The sequence below is a fragment of the Pseudophryne corroboree genome, chromosome 2, assembly GCF_028390025.1.
Source record: "Pseudophryne corroboree isolate aPseCor3 chromosome 2, aPseCor3.hap2, whole genome shotgun sequence".
In the NCBI taxonomy this organism is placed as follows: domain Eukaryota; kingdom Metazoa; phylum Chordata; class Amphibia; order Anura; family Myobatrachidae; genus Pseudophryne; species Pseudophryne corroboree.
In genome coordinates this window covers 148,473,536-148,494,105 of record NC_086445.1, presented here as the reverse complement: position 1 = coordinate 148,494,105, position 20,570 = coordinate 148,473,536, and the positions used below count along the sequence as shown (strand labels likewise).

Sequence of the window (20,570 nt, the reverse complement as noted above, 5' to 3'; positions counted from 1 at the left end):
GGATTTTTGTTCCTGGGAACTGGCTGCCTGGTGCAGTTTCTTTCCTCTACCCTTGCCTCTGGCCAGAAAGGATGCTCCTCTGACCCGCTTGCCTTTCTGAGGCCGAAAGGACTGCATTTGATAATACGGTGCTTTCTTAGGCTGTGAGGGAACCTGAGGTAAAAAAGTCGACTTCCCAGCAGTTGCTGTGGATACGAGGTCCGAGAGACCGTCCCCAAACAATTCCTCACCCTTATAAGGCAAAACCTCCATGTGTTTTTTAGAATCAGCATCACCTGTCCACTGCCGAGTCCATAATACTCTCCTGGCAGAAATGAACATTGCATGAATTCTAGATGCCAGCAGGCAAATGTCCCTCTGTGCATCCCGCATATATAAGACGACGTCTTTTATATGTTCGATGGTTAGCAAAACAGTATCCCTGTCGAGGGAATCAATGTTGTCTGACAGGGTATCAGTCCATGCTGCTGCAGCACTACACATCCAGGCTGAAGCAATAGCAGGTCTCAGTAGAGTACCAGAGTGTGTATACACAGACTTCAGGATAGCTTCCTGCTTTCTATCCGCAGGATCCTTTAGGGCGGCCGTATCCTGAGACGGCAGTGCCACCCTTTTAGATAAGCGTGTTAGCGCCTTGTCCACCCTAGGGGATGTTTCCCAACGTAACCTATCCGTTGGCGGGAAAGGGTACGCCATCAGTAACCTCTTAGAAATTACTAGTTTCTTATCAGGGGAACTCCACGCTTCTTCACACAACTCATTTAATTCATCAGATGGGGGAAAAGTCACTGGCTGCTTTTTCTCCCCAAACATAATACCCCTCTTGGTGGTAACCGGGTTAATATCAGAAATGTGCAATACATCTTTCATTGCAGTAATCGCGCATCGGATGGCTTTTGTAGACTGTACATTTGTCTCATCCTCATCTACACTGGAGTCAGACTCCGTGTCGACATCTGTGTCTACCATCAGAGCTAGCGGGCGTTTATGAGCCCCTGACGGCTTCTGAGTCGCCTGGGCAGGCGCGGGCTGAGACCCCGGCTGTCCCAAGGCTGCTGCGTCATCGAACCTTTTATGTAAGGACTTAACACTGTCGGTTAAGACCTTCTACATATCCATCCAATCAGGTGTCGGCCCCGTCGGGGGCGACACCACACTTATCTGCCTCTGCTCCGCCTCCACGTAATCCTCCTCATCAAACATGTCGACACAGCCGTACCGACACACCGCACACACACAGGGAATGCTCAGACTGAGGACAGGACCCCACAAAGTCCTTTGGGGAGACAGAGAGAGAGTATGCCAGCACACACCACAGCGCTATATAACACAGGGATGTACACTATAATAAGTGATTTTTCCCATGCTTACTTATCTTATTTGCGCCTAAATTTAAGTGCCCCCCCTCTCTTTTTTACCCTTCTTGTATCCAGATACTGCAGGGGAGAGCCTGGGGAGCTGCTTCCAGCGGAACTGTGAAGGGAAAATGGCGCTGGTGTGCTGAGGAAGAAGGCCCCGCCCCCTCAGCGGCGGGCTTCTGTCCCGCGTTTTGTGAGACTTAATGGCGGGGGTTTGCACACATATACAGTGACAGACTGTATTATGTGTATAATTTGTGCCAAAAGGTATTATAATTGCTGCCCAGGGCGCCCCCCCCCCCCCCCCACCCCCACCCCCCCCCCCACCCCAGCGCCCTGCACCCTACAGTGACCGGAGTGTGTGGTGTGCTGTGGGAGCAATGGCGCACAGCTGCAGTGCTGTGCGCTACCTTAATGAAGAGAGGAGTCTTCAGCCGCCGTTTTCGTCGTTTCTTCTGTCTTTTCAAGGGGGACGGCGGCGCGGCTTCGGGAACGGACGATCGAGGTCAGGCCCTGTGTTCGAACCCTGTGGAGCTAATGGTGTCCAGTAGCCTAAGAAGCACAAGCTAGCTGCAAGCAGGTAGGTTTGCTTCTCTCCCCTCAGTCCCACGTAGCAGTGAGTCTGTTGCCAGCAGATCTCACTGAAAATAAAAAACCTAACAAATACTTTCTTTTCTAGCAAGCTCAGGAGAGCCCACTAGGTGCATCCAGCTCTGACCGGGCACAGATTCTAACTGAGGTCTGGAGGAGGGGCATAGAGGGAGGAGCCAGTGCACACCAGATAGTACCTAATCTTTCTTTTAGAGTGCCCAGTCTCCTGCGGAGCCCGTCTATTCCCCATGGTCCTTACGGAGTTCCCAGCATCCACTAGGACGTCAGAGAAAAACTTTTACTCTCACGGTGTGCGTGTCCTGTTTTTATTTGGGTATTTTTTTTCCAGTAGAACTACAGGTACCAGCGGGCCCGTTTTTCTCCCGCATGCTGGTACTTGTGGTTCTCCAAGTACCAGCTTGCGGGGAGGCTTGCTGGGACTTGTAGTACTACTGGAAAAAACAATATTCTTTCAATTTTCTCAAGGCTATCAGCCCCCCGTCCGCAGCCCTTGGATGGGGGGGACAGCCTCGGGCTTCACCCCTGGCCCTTGGGTGGCTGGGGGGGGGGACCCCTTGATTGAAGGGGTCCCCACTCCCCCAGGGTACCCCGGCCAGGGGTGACTAGTTGGATATTTAATGCCACGGCCGCAGGGCGCTGTATATAAGTGACCCCCGGCTGTGGCATTATCTGTCCAGCTAGTGGAGCCCGATGCTGGTGTAAAAAATACGGGGGACCCCTACTCTTTTTGTCCCCCGTATTTTTTGCACCAGCACCAGGCGCAGAGCCCGGTGCTGGTTTTAAAAATAAGGGGGATCCCCTGTCATTTCCCCCCCCTGATTTTTAGAACCAGGACCGGCTCGAAGAGCCCGAGGCTGGTTATGATTTGGAGGGGGGACCCCACGCAATTTTTTTCGGGTTTTTTCCCGTTTTTTTTTAAATCTGATCAAAATCCGTCAAATCGGCCGTTTTTCGACAGCGGGACTGTGGAATCCGTTTTTTATTGAATATGTTGAATTCCGGCACCCACTTGCCGGAATTCGACGGTCGAATTGTGTCGAATTAAAAAACGGGCGAAAAATTGCTGCGATTCGCCGCTACCCCTATAACTCCAATAATCTGCCATATTCTGTACTGCGCCTCTCTCACTGTTAAGAAGATTATTCCGCCTGTGAGTGAATGAAGCCATTTCCTTGGGGAGAAAGGCAATGAACAGAAAGTTTATAGAAAATGATTGTAAAAGTGTGAGCATCAAGACCTGAGAGATACTTCTTATACCTGAGTTTAGAAATGTCACATTCTATACTAAAGAAAGCCTTGAAGATATTCCCATTAAATCTACAACTAAGACAGCCTCGGCCGCAAAGCTAAATGCTTTTATCCATGTTAGAGGACAGAGGCCACTTTTGGTTCACAAACTACTTCTTTTTTTGTCTGTACCTGTGAAGTACAGAAAATACGCGGCTACTCGGACAGGCTGTGTAGATTATAAGAAATACTACAGACAGTTATCGCCTGCTATTCTTTATAGTTTGCAAGGTAGAACATAGAACATTCTCACACATTATTGACAGTTTGGCTGGAATGTTACAGTACAAGGAAAAAATAACAGGGTTCTGCTCCTTAGTATAATGCTTCTGCCATTTTTGAGACTGTGGGGGACATTTACTAAGCACTGATAAGAGCGGAGATGTGAGTCAGTGGAGAAGTTGCCCATGGCAACCAATCAGCACTGAAGTAACATCTATAATTTGCATACTATAAAACAATACACAGGTGCCGATTGGTTGATGGGGAAACTTCTCCACTGGCTCATTTCTCCGCTCTTATCACTGCTTAGTAAATGTCCCCCTAAGGGGTCTATTTACTAAGCTTTGGACAAAGATAAAGTGGATGGACATAAAGGTACCAGCCAACCAGCTCCTGTCATTTTTCAAACACAGCCTGTAACATGGTACATGGTAGTAAGGAGCTGATTGATTGATTGATTGGTTGGTTATTTATCTCCTTCTACTTTCTCTCTCTCCAAGGCTTAGTAAATAGACCCCCTAAATAACTTCAGCTGAAGCACATTTAGACATTTCCATTTATTGCAGACCAGGTCTTAAGAAGTTTTAATAATGTCACCTATCTTGATTTTAAAACATTGCAGGCAATACTACAACAAAAAGACAAGGCTGCAGATGTGTCCTCATACATCTAGCCTCAATCTGCCACATATCAGGAAATGCCTGGCGCAAGTGAGCTGACCGGTCACGTGCAACTCCACTAGCGTCTGGCATCTTCTTTAGCCATCCGGACTGCTTACCATGGCCAGGGAATACTTGGTTTTGTGTATCTTTTGCTGGGGACTACAGAGAAGCCTTCTCAAATACTGTAGCTTTAATGTTCCAGCAATCTAAGAATGTTCTTCATGTCATGTTTTCTAAGCTATTATACCGGGTTTAGCATGATCTGACGGTACTGGGATCGAGAAAACGGAAAGACCGACAGGGGTAAGTGTGGTGTGTTCTCCCCTCTACCCCTGTGTTCCCCCAGTCTAACCCTAACCTTCCTCCTTAGTGCCCGACACTAAGAGGTGTCTAAAACTAAGTCCCCATACACGCTGCCTAAACCTAACCCTCCCCCCCAGCAGTCTGACCCTAACCCCCCACATAAAACACCCACCCCCCAGAGGTGCCTAACCCTAACCCTCCCCGCAAGCTTAACCTTAACCTACCCCCTCCCCCTTCCTCACAGCCTAGCCATAACCCCCCATCTGGCACCTAAACCTAAACCAACGGGTATACTTACGGTTGGGATGCTGGCTGTCGAGACTCCGGCATCGGTCTCATGGCCCTTTCTGAGTTCTGGTGTCGGGATCCCGACAGCCAGTAAACTGACTGCATCCCATATCATCATGATACACTTTCTGGGCCTGACTCAATCGCATGCAGAGCAGGTGCAGCTTTCCATGCTATGAACACAGGCAGGCATCTGCATTTATTTCCAAGTCAGCTGCATGTGTGTGACCTCAACGCCCCCATCAACATGCTTGTAAAAGTAGCCATAGTTATCCGTATGCAGCTCTCTTTCACCAGCCATACCCTTGGTACAAGACATCTGTGTGATTTAAGAGAGATCTCTGAATTTCAACAACCTGCAAATCCAGATACACACCCACAGCGCACACCCTACACGCAAACACTCAAATGCACCCATTAAGCGAAGTAACATTGAGATGTATACGACCTTGTCTTGCCTGTAGTTGCTCAAAATTGCGCATTCAGGTTCTGACGCATGTTGCTAAAAATCTCGTCATCAGTCTGCAGAGAAGAGTTGCATGCAACTCTAAATCGGGATATATATATTTGTTGCCAGCGTGTATTATTTGGAGAGAACTGAACGGCTCCCTTAGCTTGCTGTATATGCTTACTTCATGTTCATGAAGCACATAATATATAGACTGAGGTTGGCCTCAGACCAGGATGGCTGCTCCAAGAAGCACTGACTTAGTACATAGTATTATACATGGGTGGTTCAATAAATAAGGTAACAAGACTTTTCATTGCATAAATGTATTCAACTCATACATATACGTATAATTAATAGTATGGCCCTGGTATATTATTTTTCCACATAGTCCCCATACGTGTTCCAGTGAAGCATCTATCCCAGCATAGCGTCAAGCGCCTTAAGCCAGGACATGCCTACTTTCTAAACTTTACGTCTATTGCAAAACCCCTTCTACCCAGATGCTTCTTCAATGGTCCAAAGAGATGTAAATTACTCTGTGCCGGGTCAGGGCTGTAGGGGGATGGTCCAGTATCTCCCAATGGTAGCAACATAACAACTCGTGTATGTGGTTGGCTGAATGTGGCCTGGATTTATCAAAGGCAGTGCACCAAACCCAAACCTGTTTCCATGACATGATGTCATCACCGAATCAATGAATATCAGATGCTGAAGTGCCATTTAGACACAGAAATCTGATCATACTACTGTGTGACCACGTTTCCCCCAGCCTCGCTATCTAACATCTGATATTTGGGCAGTATGACTGACATAAGGCGCAGTCTAATGGCCGTGAGGGGAAGCAGTGGTCTCCCTGCTCTGGGCTGGTGGGAAATTACAATGCAATAGATAACACTACACACGTGAGAGGTCCTGTTACCTTACTTATTGAACCACCCTCGTATATGTGGACAAAGGGTAGACTGTGTACTGTTTAGTATACTCAGCACAGAACATACTGCATTATAAGTCACAATGATATATTGCTTACCTATACTAATCATGTGTAATTGAATCTCTTATCTACCATGTTCGCTGAATTGTTTGCACATGGCACTGGACAGAAACCAATAAAAAAACTAGGTGACGTTATTTAAAAGGTAGCCAAGCCCATTCTGTTCTGATGATCACGGTCTTATACAAACTGCAAGCACCCAACTAAATAGAGTGAACAGTGGAGATTCCAGCGGAGGAGCCACCACTAAAATATTATTATTGGAAAGTAAGAGGCGTTGTTAAATATGGAAAAATAACATACTATACACCAGAAAGCAGCAGAAGGTCAAGTTAACCTAAGATTTGTAGTGCAGCTGAGCTCCTCCATCACTAATTTACACTATTTATGTTTTGTCTTGTGGAGCTTAGCCACCACATTTCTGCAGAAACCATGAATTGCTATTACGGAATCATTTAATGATTTCTATGTATTCCCATGAGTGCATTTACACAGAGGATTGCAAAATCTAATGCGTCTTGTACGGATGGAATGGAATGGCCCACTATAATCAATAGTAAACCTCAAACTGTTTATAGATGCTCAAGTTTAACCTTCTTAAAATGCAGAGCAATGCAGAAAGCTCTTCCACAGTCCACTGGTCTTCAGCCATTAAACTCCGTACAAAAGTATGTCTGTATTACTAAGGCATCAACATAATGTACAGGGTGATCTGCAATTCCTTACCAAACCGTGGTTTCCACCTGACTGTCGTTCAGCTGCCGATTGTCTAGCTGTGCAAATAGCGGAAAGAGAACCTGGATGCCCCCGATTGAATGGATTGCACTGTGTATTGAGTGCGTTACAATAGCTTTTACATCCTAAGATAAATTAGAAGAAAAGGAGAAGGGTTTACTATTACATGCTGCTTCCTCATATATATAAAAAAGTGCAACTGAATTAAACAACAAAAAATACTGTTAAAACTAGTTATTCTTCCAGCAATCAGAGGGGGGAATTCAAATGTTAGAAAAAAACAGACACCCAACTGACTTTTCAATCTAATAGACAGGAAAACACAGACACCCAACCGACTTTCCAAACATTTGAATTCCACCCATAGAATTTAGTAGGGGCATACATACATTGTTACACAGATTGTATAATGTCACAGATTTTAGATGATCCTGTAAAATGTTGTGGTCTATTAAATAGAATCCCTTTGTAAGCGAATGTCAACATTTGTGGAATTTATACAGTGTTATTCTTTATAAACACTGCTCTCTAGACAGAGAGAAAGAAGCTGTGGGTGAAATGGAGCTAACGAAGGAGGTGGTGGAATGGAGATAGCAAGAGGTGGGCGAACGGGAGACTGCAGGGGAGGTGGTGGTGGAAGGGAAAGAATGAGGGGTAAAAGGGAGACAGCAAATGGGGAATGGCTGGAAGGGAGACAGCGAGAGGAGGGGAATGGCTGGAAGGGAGACAGCGAGAGGGGGGGAATGGCTGGAAGGGAGACAGCAAGAGAGGGGGGGTGGCTGGAAGAGAGACAGCGAGAGAGGGGGGGGATGGCTGGAAGGGAGACAGCGAGAGAAGGGGGGAATGGCTGGAAGGGAGACAGCGAGAGAAGGGGGGAATGGCTGGAAGGGAGACAGCGAGGGGGGGGATGGCTGGAAGGGAGACAGCGAGAGGGGGGGAATGGCTGGAAGGGAGACAGCGAGAGGGTGGGAATGGCTGGAAGGGAGACAGCAAGGGGGGGGGGGGGAATGGCTGGAAGGGAGACAGCAAGGGGGGGGAATGGCTGGAAGGGGGACAGCGAGAGGAGGAAATGGCTGGAAGGGAGAAAGCAAGAGAGGGGGGGGGGGGCTGGCTGGAAAAGAGACAACAAGAGAGCGGGGGGATGGCTGGAAGGGAGACAGCAAGAGAGCGGGGGGATGGCTGGAAGGGAGACAGCAAGAGAGGGGGGGATGGCTGGAAGGGAGACAGCAAGAGAGGGGAGGGGTGGCTGTAAGGGAGACAGCGAGAGAGGAGGGGAATCACTGTAAGAGAGACAACTAGGGGGCAGAATGGCTGAAAGGGAGACAACAAGGGGGCAGAATGGCTGGAAGGGAGACAGCGAGAGAGGAGGAATGTCTGGAAGGGAGACAGCGAGAGAGGAGGGAATAGCTGCAAGGGAGACAGTGAGAGAGAGGGGGGGATGGCTGGAGGGAGACAGCGAGAGAGGGGGGGGCTGGCTGGAAGGGAGACAGTGAGAGAGGGGGGAATCACTGTAAGAGAGACAACGAGGGGGCAGAATGGCTGAAAGGGAGACAGCGGGGGGGAATAGCTGGAAGGGAGACAGCGAGAGGGGGGGAATGGCTGGAAGGGAGACAGCGAGAGGGGGGAATGGCTGGAAGGGAGACAGCGAGAATGGGGAATGGCTGGAAGTGAGACAACGAGAGGGGGGTAATGGCTAGAAGGGAGACAGCGAGAGGGTGGGAATGGCTGGAAGGGAGACAGCAAGGGGGGGAATGGCTGGAAGGAAGACAGCAAGGGGGGGGGAATGGCTGGAAGGAAGACAGCAAGGGGGGGGGGGAATGGCTGGAAGGAAGACAGCAAGGGGGGGGGGGGGAATGGCTGGAAGTGAGACAGCAAGGGGAGGGAATGGCTGGAAGGGGGACAGCGAGAGGAGGAAATGGCTGGAAGGGGGACAGCGAGAGGAGGAAATGGCTGGAAGGGAGACAGCAAGAGAGGGGGGGGCTGGCTGGAAGGGAGACAGCAAGAGAGGGGGGGCTGGCTGGAAGAGAGACAGCAAGAGAGCAGGGGGGTGGCTGGAAGGGAGACAGCAAGAGAGCGGGGGGATGGCTGGAAGGGAGACAGCAAGAGAGGGGGGGGGATGGCTGGAAGGGAGACAGCAAGAGAGGGGAGGGGTGGCTGTAAGGGAGACAGCGAGAGAGGAGGGGAATCACTGTAAGAGAGACAACAAGGGGGCAGAATGGCTGAAAGGGAGACAGCGAGGGGGGGGGATGGCTGGAAGGGAGACAGCGAGAGAGGAGGGAATGGCTGGAAGGGAGACAGCGAGAGAAAGGGGGGAATGGCTGGAAGGGAGACAGCGAGAGAGGGGGGGAATGGCTGGAAGGGAGACAGCGAGAGAGGGGGGGGGGGCTGGCTGGAAGGGAGACTGTAAGAGAGACAACAAGGGGGCAGAATGGCTGAAAGGGAGACAGCAGGGGGGAATGGCTGGAAGGGACACAGCGAGAGGGGAGGAATGGCTGGAAGGGAGACAGCGAGAGGGGGGAATGGCTGGAAGGGAGACAGCGAGAAGGGGAAATGGCTGGAAGTGAGACAGCGAGAGGGGGGGAATGGCTGGAAGTGAGACAGCGAGAGGGGGGGAATGGCTGGAAGGGAGACAGTGATAGAGGCGGGGAATGGCTGGAAGGGAGACAGCGAGAGAGGGGGTAATGGCTGGAAGGGAGACAGCAAGAGGGGGGGAGATGGCTGGAAGGGAGACAACAAGAGGGGGGGAGATTGCTGGAAGGGAGACAGCAAGAGGGGTGGAGATGGCTGGAAGGGAGACAGCAAGAGAGGGGGGAAGGGGGAATGGCTTGAAGGGAGACAGCAAGAGAGGGGGGAATGGCTGGAAGGGAGACAGCGAGAGGGGGGGAATGGTTGGAAGGGAGACAGCGAGAGGGGGGACTGGCTGGAAGAGAGACAGCGAGAGGGGGGAATGGCTGGAAAGGAGACAGCGAGGGGGGAATGACTGGAAAGGAGACAGCGAGGGGGGAATGGCTGGAAGGGAGACAGCGAGGGGGGAATGGCTGAAAGGGAGACAGCGAGGGAGGGTGGCTGGAAAGGAGACAGTGAAGGAAGAACGGCTGGAAGGGAGACAGAGAGGGGGGGGGGCTGGAAGGGAGGCAACAAAGAGGGAATGACTAGTATGGAGACAGCAAATGGGGAAAGGATAGAAAGGAGACAGCAAATGGGGAGAGGGTAGAATTGAGACAGCAAATTGGGAAGAGGGAGGAAGGGAGACAGCAAAAGGCAGGCAATAAAGCGACAAGGGATGCAGTTAATAGGAGGGATTGGATGGGGGATAGAGTGGGAGGGGGTGGATAGGAGACCAAGAGGGTGGGGAGTGGATAAGCATTTGCAAGAGGGAGGGTGTGGATGGGAGAGGTTGAGGTGCAGCAAGTGGATGGGAGATGGTGAGGCACAGCGAGTGGATGGGAGATGGTGAGGCGCAGCGAGTGGATGGGAGATGGTGAGGCGCAGCAAGTGGATGGGAGATGGTGAGGCGCAGCGAGTGGATGGGAGATGGTGAGGTACAGAAAGAGAGAGACACAGTGAGCGAGTAGAAACAGCAATAGCATGCATCCTAACATGAGCGCGTAAGTTAAATGGAGAGTGTTAGTGGAGAGGGACAGAAGGGAAGATAAGAGTGTCAGAATTGGAGGATGAGGGATGGAGAGAGCTCTTTCTGACTAAATAAAATATTATATAAACATGTTTTTACAAAATGACTGAATTTCTAGGCCATAGGTCCCTTTTTCCAGAGAAAATTATAATGCAGGCTATCACCCTTTACTTAGAAAAATATGTATCTGCCAGTTCTTTCAAATGTCATTCTCTTTGTGCAGAAAGGTAAGATGTAATATGAATCAGTCTCTAGCAGGAGCTATTTTGAGAAAGTGATGTTCTGGGTCGGTAAGCAACAAATGTGCCTTCTCTATGTCTGGCCATTCTCTAACAATCATACTCTGCATGGCTGCCTGGTCAGCTGTTCAGCAACACAAGACATCAGAATCGTTTTATAAGCCCTGCACCCTTCTGTAAACAGCATTCACCCCAACAGCCCCACCATGTTGCTCCCACACACTCTTAATATCAATATGATCCAAAAGCAGTAATAAAGAGAATTAATAATTTTGAATGTGGTGCTACATGAAGCAACAGAACCTACAATTGCAGCAATCTTTTACATTATAATTGTGTGGTGTGGGTCTATTATGAGTATTACTTAGAATGTAATTTACTGCTACCACCACATTGTAATTTTGTCATCTTAAAATTTTTATTGTCCTTCAAATTTGTAAAAAAAAAAAAAAAAAAATGCAATAAATGTAAAATTATGTGACATATAATTGCAGTAACAAAGTTTAGGAATGACCTACCTGTAGCATTAATGCATGGGGTGAATGCACAAATATAGAAGGATTTTCCTTTGGTGACGATTCAAGGCAGAGCTGGGCGTCCGTGGCCTTTGCGTTGTAAGTAAATGCTATACTGCTTGCTAGTTTTCCATCATACAGAACCTGCTTGTGGTGCTCAGCCAGGTGAATATCACTCTCAGATTTAAATTTAAATGTACTCTGTAAAGAGAAAGCAACAGATTGGCAACATTGCCCAATGCAAATGAAAAATACAAATGGATTCATACCAATGGTAACATGCAAAACCCAACTCATATGTACAGTAAGTTTACATACTGTATATCTTATTGTGTCTAAGTTAGTATAGCACTATCTTCAAACACCTCCAGTGCTACACATACTGGCAGTGGCGTAAGTTTGCCCCAGTTGCCCGGAGGCAAGAAAATATTGGTGCCCCCTATATATATATATATATATATATATATAGCACTATCTTCAAACACCTCCAGTGCTACACATACTGGCAGTGGCGTAAGTTTGTCCCAGTTGCCCGGAGGCAAGAAAATATTGGTGCCCCCTATATATATATATATATATATATATATATATATATATATAAACAAAGATCCCTGCACTCTCACAGACCACAGCCAACTACTAGGGTGCCCATCAAAGTCACACCCCCTAGGGGGTGTAGTCCAAAGTTCAATACAGTATTTTCCACTAGTGCGGAAAGAATAGCACTCTCTAGATTTAAATCAACCAAGTGAAATGGAAATTTAATGAAAAGGTCATTCTCACAGTTCCAAGTAACGGTTTCCTCCTCCAACGTTTCGGTCCACACCAGGACCTTTGTTAAGGAGTTCATAGCTTAGTCAAACAAGCAGCATAGCAACACAAATCAATAGTGCAGTCAACTGGAACCAGAGGTATTGCCTCACCGGCCCCTGTTAAATACCATCACTAATTGGCCCTTAGGCACGCCCCCAACAGCCAGGGAAGTGCGGTGGAACGCACTTCTGGACCGCATTGCGTCACTTCCGGTATTCCCAGGAGTGTGCAGTAAACAGATCTATTAAACAAATCTATTAAATAATAAGATTTTACTTACTGGTAAATCTATTTCTCGTAGTCCGTAGAGGATGCTGGGGACTCCGTAAGGACCATGGGGAATAGACGGGCTCCGCAGGAGATAGGGCACTTTAAGAAAGCTTTGGATTCTGGGTGTGCACTGGCTCCTCCCTCTATGCCCCTCCTCCAGACCTCAGTTAGGGAAACTGTGCCCAGAGGAGATGGACAGTACGAGGAAGGATTTTTGTAAATCTAAGGGCGAGATCCATACCAGCCACACCAATCACACCATATAACTTGTGATACACTACCCAGTCAACAGTATGAACAACAACATAGCCTCGGTTCAACCGATAAACTATAACTTAACCCTTATGTAAGCAACAACTATATACAAGTCTTGCAGAAGAAGTCCGCACTTGGGACGGGCGCCCAGCATCCTCTACGGACTACGAGAAATAGATTTACCGGTAAGTAAAATCTTATTTTCTCTAACGTCCTTGAGGATGCTGGGGACTCCGTAAGGACCATGGGAATTATACCAATGCTCCCAAACGGGCGGGAGAGTGCGGATGACTCTGCAGCACCGATTGAGCAAACAGGAGGTCCTCCTCAGCCAGGGTATCAAACTTATAGAACTTTGCAAAGGTGTTAGACCCCGACCAAGTAGCTGCTCGGCACAACTGTAATGCCGAGACCCCTCGGGTAGCCGCTTAAGAAGAGCCCACTTTCCTAGTGGAATGGGCCTTAACAGATTTAGGCAATGGCAAACCTGCCGTAGAATGCGCCTGCTGAATCGTGTTACAGATCCAGCGAGCAATAGTCTGCTTTGAAGCAGGAGCGCCAACCTTGTTGGCCGCATACAGAACAAACAGAGCTTCAGTCTTCCTGATTCTAGCCGTTGTGGTCACATAAATCTTAAAAGCCCTGACCACATACAGGGACTCGGAATATTCCAAGTCCCGTGTAGCCACAGACATGACAATAGGTTGGTTCACATGAAAAGATGAGACCACTTTTGGCAGAAAGTGAGGACGAGTCCTCAACTCTGCCCTATCCACGTGAAAAACCAAGTATGGGCTTTTATGTGATAAAGCCGCCAATTCTGAAACACGTCTTGCCGAAGCTAATGCCAACAACATGACCACTTTCCACGTGAGGTATTTCAACTCCACAGTTTTGAGTGGTTCAAACCAAGGTGACTTGAGGAAACGTAACACCACGTTAAGATCCCAAGGCGCCACCGGAGGAACAAAGGGAGGCTGAATATGCAGCACACCCTTCACAAAAGTCTGTACTTCAGGAAGAGAGGCTAATTCTCTTTGAAAGACAATTGATAAGGCCGAAATTTGGACCATTATGGACCCTAATTTTAGGCCCAAAGTCACTCCTGTTTGAAGGAAGTGAAGTAGACGGCCCAAATGGAACTCCTCCGTAGGAGCAGCTCTGGCCTCACACCAAGAAACATATTTTCGCCATATACGGTGATAATGTTTTAACGTCGCGTCTTTCCTAGCCTTGATCAGGGTAGGAATGACCTCCTCCGGAATCCCTTTTTCCGCTATGATCCGGCGATCAACCGCCATGCCGTCAAACGCAGCCGCGGTAAGTCTTGGAACAGACAGGGCCCCTGCTGCAGCAGGTCCTGCCTTAGAGGAAGAGGCCACGGATTTTCTGTGAGCAACTCTTGCAGCTCCGGATACCAAGTCCTCCGTGGCCAATCTGGAACAATGAGGATTGTTCTGACCCTGCTTATTCTTATTAGTCTCAACACTTTGGGTATGAGAGGAAGAGGAGGAAACACATAGACCGATCTGAATACCCAAGGTGTCCCCAGAGCGTCTACCGCTACCGCCTGAGAGTCCCTTGACCTGGCGCAATACCGCTTTAGCTTTTTGTTGAGACGGGATTCCATCATGTCTATTTGAGGCAGTCCCCACCGACCCGTGATCTGTGCGAAGACTTCTTGATGAAGTCCCCACTCTCCCGGATGCAGGTCGTGCCTGCTGAGGAAGTCCGCCTCCCAGTTGTCCACCCCCGGGATGAACACTGCTGATAGCGCGCTTACATGGCCTTCCGCCCAGCGTAGAATCCTGGTCGCTTCTGCCATGGCCACTCTGCTCCTTGTTCCGCCTTGGCGGTTTATATGAGCCACTGCCGTGACATTGACTGATTCAGAACCGGTTTTTCCCGAAGCAATTCCTCCGCTTGACGCAGGGCGTTGTATATGGCCCTCAACTCCAGGACGTTGATGTGGAGACAAGTCTCTAGATTTGACCAGAGACCTTGGAAATTTCTTCCCAGTGTGACTGCTCCCCAGCCTCGGAGGCTTGCGTCCATGGTCACCAGGACCCAGTCCTGAATCTTGTCCAAGAGGTCCCATTGAAAAGTCCTCGCATGGAACCTGCCGAAAGGGATGGCCTCGTATAAAGCCACCATCTTCCCCAGGACACGCGTGCAATGATGCACTGAAACCTGTTTTGGTTTTAATAGGTTCCTGACCAGGGCTATGAGCTCCTGAACCTTTTCGATCGGAAGAAAAACCTTTTTCTGGTCTGTGTCTAGAATCAGGCCCAAAAAAGTCAGACGTGTTGTAGGGACTAGCTGGGCATTCGGTATATTGAGAATCCAGCCGTGTAACTGCAACGTCTTCATGGACAGAGACACGCTGTCCAGCAACTTCTCCCGAGATCTCGCCTTTATGAGGAGATCGTCCAAGTATGGGACAATTGTGACCCCCTGCCTGCCAGGAGCACCATCATTTCCGCCATTACCTTGGTGAAAATTCTCGGGGCCGTGGAAAGCCCAAACGGCAACATCTGAAATTGGTAGCGACAGTCCTGCACTGCAAATCTCAGGAACGCCTGATGAGGGGGGAATACCGGAACATGAAGGTAAGCATCCTTTATGTCCAGGGACACCATCCAATCCCCCCTCTCCAGGCTGGCGATGACCGCCCCGAGTGATTCCATTTTGAACTTGAACCTATTCAAGTACAGGTTCAGGGATTTTAGGTTTAAAATGGGTCTGACCGAACCGTCCGGTTTTGGGACCACAAACAGGGTTGAGTAATATCCCTCTCCTTGCTGGAGATGAGGAACTGTGACAATCACCTGTTGAATATACAATTTTTGGATTGCTGCCAACACTAGCTCCCTCTCTGACGGGGAAGCCGGCAGAGCCGATTTGAAAAACCGTCGAGGAGGCAAGTCTTCGAATTCCAGCCTGTATCCTTGAGAAACAATCTCTAATGCCCAGGGATCCACCTGCGAGTGAACCCAGACGTGGCTGAAAAACCGAAGACGAGCTCCCACTAGATCTGCCTCCCCCCGGGAAGCACCAGCGTCATGCGGTGGACTTTGCAGACGCAGGGGAGGACTTCTGCTCTTGGGAACTAGCTGTGTAAAGCTTCTTTTCCCTGCCTTTCCCTCTGGCAACAAAGGACGATCCCCGTACCTTTTTGTTTTTATTGGAACGAAAGGACTGCATTTGATAATGAGGTGCCTTTTTTGTATGCTGCGGGGGGACATAAGGTAAGAAATTCGACTTACCAGCCGTAGCAGTAGAGACAAGGTCCGAGAGGCCGTCTCCAAACAACTCCTCCCCTTTGTACGGCAAGGACTCCATATGCCGCTTTGAATCGGCGTCTCCCGTCCACTGTCGGGTCCACAAGAGCCACCTAGCAGAAATAGACATAGCATTTATTCTGGAGCTTAATAAACAAATGTCTCTCTGAGCATCCCTCATATACAAGGCAGCATCTCTGATATGCTCTATGGTCATTTGAATGGCATCCCTATCTAAGGTGTCAATCTCCGTAGATAAGGAATCTACCCATGCCACAACCGCACTACAAACCCAGGCCGACGCCATAGACGGTCTAACAATAATACCTGAATGAGTGTAAATGTGCTTCATGGTAATTTCCTGCCTGCGATCAGCAGGATCCTTGAGGGAAGCCGTTTCCTGAGAAGGCAGTGCCACCTTTTTGGACAAGCGTGTCAGCGCCTTTTCTACTTTAGGCGAAGATTCCCATCGTATCCTATCCGTTTGTGGAAAAGGATACGCCATAAGAATCCTTTTGGGAACTTGTGGTCTCCTATTCGGAGATTCCCAAGCCTTTTCGCACAATACACTCAGTTCAACTGAGGACGGAAAGGTGACTTCAGGCTTTTTCCTTTTATACATGTGTACCCTCGTGTCAGGGACAGGGGGTTCCTCAGTAATATGCAAAACCTCTTTAATGGCAATAATCATGTACCGAATACCTTTTGCCACGATCGGCTGTAATTTTGCATCTACATAGTCGACACTAGAGTCAGTATCCGTGTCGGTATCTGTGTCATCGATCTGGGATATGGTGCGCTTCTGAGACCCCGAAGGGCCTGGCGCCACAGGGACAGGCATGGACTGGCTACCTGACTGATCCCTAGCTTCAGCCTCGTCTAACCTTTTATGCAAAAGATTGACATTTGCATTCAAGACATTCAGCATATCCACCCATTCCGGTGTCGGCGTTGCCAACGGCGACATGACATTCAAGCACTCCCCCTCCACATTAAGCGAGCCTTCCTCGTCAAACATGTCGACACACGCGTACCGACATACTTCACACACACAGGGAACCTCTTTTCTGAAGACAGTATCCCCTTCAAGGCCCTTTGGAGAGACAGAGAGAGAGAGTATGCCAGCACACACCCCAGCACAATGACCCTGGAGACCAACACAAAATGATTTTTCCCCCGCCGCGCTGTATAATATGTTATCCGCCAATTATGTGCCCCCCCCCCCCTCTCTTTTAAACACCCCTTCACCGTGTGTAAGCAGGGGAGAGTCCGGGGAGCTTCCTCTCAGTGGTGCTGTGGAGAGAAAATGGCGCTGGTGAGTGCTGAGGGAGAAGCCCTGCCCCCTCGGCGGCGGGCTTCTGTCCCGCTCAAACTTACTAAAATATGGCGGGGGCTCTTTTATATACATGTACAGTGCCCACCTGTACATGTATATTGTCTTTTGCCATAATAGAGGTGTTATATTGCTGCCCAGGGCGCCCCCCCCTGCGCCCTGCACCCTTACAGTGACCGGAGTATGTGAGGTGTATGGGAGCAATGACGCACAGCTGCAGTGCTGTGCGTTACCTCAGTGAAGCTGAAGGCTTCTGCCGCCTGACGTCTTCTGACTTCGGTTCTTCAGGCTCTGTGAGGAGAACAGCGGCACGGCTCTGGGGGTGGACGCCCAGTAAGAACCTGTGTTCACCCCCTCTGGAGCTAATGGTGTCCAGTAGCCGAGGAAGCAGAGCCTATCTTAGACAAGAAGGTCTGCCCCTCTCTCCTCAGTCCCTCGATGCAGGGAGCCTGTTGCCAGCAGTGCTCCCTGTTAAAAAGTAGAAAAAAATCCAAACAAAAATGCTTCTAGGCAGAGAACTCAGGAGAGCTCTCTGCAGTGCACCCATCCTGCTCTGGGCACAGTGTAAAACTGAGGTCTGGAGGCGGGGCATAGAGGGAGGAGCCAGTGCACACCCAGAATCCAAAGCTTTCTTAAAGTGCCCTATCTCCTGCGGAGCCTGTCTATTCCCCATGGTCCTTACGGAGTCCCCAGCATCCTTAAGGACGTTAGAGAAAAATCTATTAAACAAATGTGGAGTAAGCAGAGATGATAGACAGACGTGTAGGTAGCTATGTGTTACATAAGTCGAGTCGTCTCACACATTGTTTTAGGAGCCGCGGGCGTCCCGGCCAGCGGGGAACTACTTCCGGTCTCAACCGGAAGTACGTCGTATCCATAGCAACCTGGGGACGACACTTATGCAGCGTCCCCGGTTGCCTAGAGATAACTAGTAATGCGGTGCGCATGCGCCGCATCCATGGCAACCGATATCGCTATCAGTACGGGAAGTGTATAGGTACATGCACCCAAGCAGCGGTGCACATATCTTGAGGGGGCGTGTTTCGGTGGCCAATTAGTTACAATTAGACAAGTATATTTATAATAGGCAGTGTACAGTAATGATAAATGGATCAGACAGCGATATTGTATAGCATATTAACAACACCTATAGTGATATAGAGTGAGAAGTTATGGTATCACAGAGGCCGATGAGGTCACAGAACAGGGATCGACATACAGAGGAAATGTGAACGGGGTAGAGGAGAAAGGGTCCAACCGATCGGAACACTATACTGCTCCCAAGTAGCCAACACCCACCAGCCCTTAAGGGTAATCTACCAATTTCTCAATTCCTGAGGGTCATGCGTAATAACTCCAATAGGGACCTTATGGAACTACAACTAACGGAGATGACCTCCAGATTTCTGGAACCAGGTTACGAGAGGAGCAGTGTACAGAGATGTTTGACCAAGGCAAGGAGGAAATTTGAACTTTCCAACAGTGCTGCACAAGAGAAGCCCGCGATGGACAGGATGGTCTTTACGACCACATATGACAATCACTGTAATCAGGTGAGGGGTGCCATTCGTAAGAACTGGCCCATCCTTGCCACTGATGATCATCTGAAACTGAAAAAAAGCCCTCCACCTATGATGGCCTATCGTAAGGCGGCCAACCTTAAACAACTTCTTCTAAGACCAATGGCAGGCAACGAAGTACCAGCAACCACAACGTGGTTGCATGAGAGACGTCCGGGATGCTTCAGATGCACAGTCTGTACCACCTGTAGGGGCATGTTAACGGGCTCCACGTTTCCACATCCCCACTCAGGCAGACCAATTGCCATTAAATATAAACTACACTGCTCCATGGACCATTTAATATACATTCTAACATGCCCATGTGGACTATATTATGTTGGAATGACCACCAGACGGTTCCGAGATAGAATGGCTAACCATAGAACTTCGATACACCAAGCAATGACCTCTGGAACTGCGGTATTACCGGTAGCCCGACACTTCATGACATTAAGACATCAAGTTTCTGACCTAAGATCCAAACTGATAGACTGGATTCCGCCACTCCCACGTGGTGGCGACCGTGCCCTACTGCTGAGGAAAAGAGAAAGTCTTTGGATATAAAAACTTGATACCATTGCCCTGAGGGGCATGAATGAACATAACCCACTGTCCATTTTTTTTTAAATTAGTCATGTCTTCACCTGCATGTCTACTGGTATTATATACATCTAGTTATTATATGTTCTGACGATTTAACCCTTTCTCCTCTACCCCGTTCACATTTCCTCTGTATGTTGATCCCTGTTCTGTGACCTCATCGGCCCCTGTGATACCATAACTTATCACTCTATATCACTATAGGTGTTGTTAATATGCTATACAATATCACTGTCTGATCCATTTATCATTACTGTACACTGCCTATTATAAATATACTTGTCTAATTGGCCACCGAAACACACCCCCCTCAGGATATGTGCACCGCTGCTTAAGTGCATGTACCTATACACTTCCCGTACTGATAGCGATATCGGTTGCCATGGATGTGGCGCATGCGCACCGCATCACTAGTTATCGCTAGGCGACGCGGCATAAGTGTCGTCCCCGGGTTGCTATGGATGCGACGTACTTCCGGTTGAGACCGGAAGTAGTTCCCCGCGGGCCGGGACGCCCGCGGCTCCTAAAACAATGTGTGAGACGACTCGACTTATGTAACACATAGCTACCTACACTTCTGTCTATCATCTCTGCTTACTCCACATTTGTTTAATAGATCTGTTTACTGCACACTCCCGGGAATACCGGAAGTGACGCAATGCGGTCCAGAAGTGCGTTCCACCGCACTTCCCTGGCTGTTGGGGGCGTGCCTAAGGGCCAATTAGTGATGGTATTTAACAGGGGCCGGTGAGGCAATACCTCTGGTTCCAGTTGACTGCACTATTGATTTGTGTTGCTATGCTGCTTGTTTGACTAAGCTATGAACTCCTTGACAAAGGTCCTGGTGTGGACCGAAACGTTGGAGGAGGAAACCGTTACTTGGAACTGTGAGATTGACCTTTTCATTAAATTTCCATTTCACTTGGTTGATTTAAATCTAGAGAGTGCTATTCTTTCCGCACTAGTGGAAAATACTGTATTAAATATATATATATATATATATATATATATATATATATATATATTTATTACACATATTTGTTCCTTCATAGCAAGCCTGCAGATTCTAACTATATAAAGCTACTACAAAACCGTTGCAACTAGGCAGATCTATATAGAGTTCAGCCACACACTACATAGATCTGCTCAGTCACTC

At 48.8% G+C, this 20,570-nt stretch overlaps 1 protein-coding gene across 9 annotated transcripts in view; it reads right to left on the bottom strand.

The window, feature by feature from the left end:
- The window catches only part of NBEA (neurobeachin), a 1,049,301-nt gene that overhangs the window by 734,333 nt on the left and 294,398 nt on the right, over positions 1–20,570 (bottom strand). For all 9 annotated transcript variants that reach the window (XM_063951811.1, XM_063951806.1, XM_063951798.1 and 6 more), the window contains exons 9-10: positions 11,304–11,501; positions 6,904–7,037 (exon numbers count right to left, since the gene is read on the bottom strand). In XM_063951811.1, coding sequence (XP_063807881.1) covers positions 6,904–7,037; positions 11,304–11,501 — 332 coding nt within the window. The remainder of the gene's footprint in view (positions 1–6,903; positions 7,038–11,303; positions 11,502–20,570) is intronic.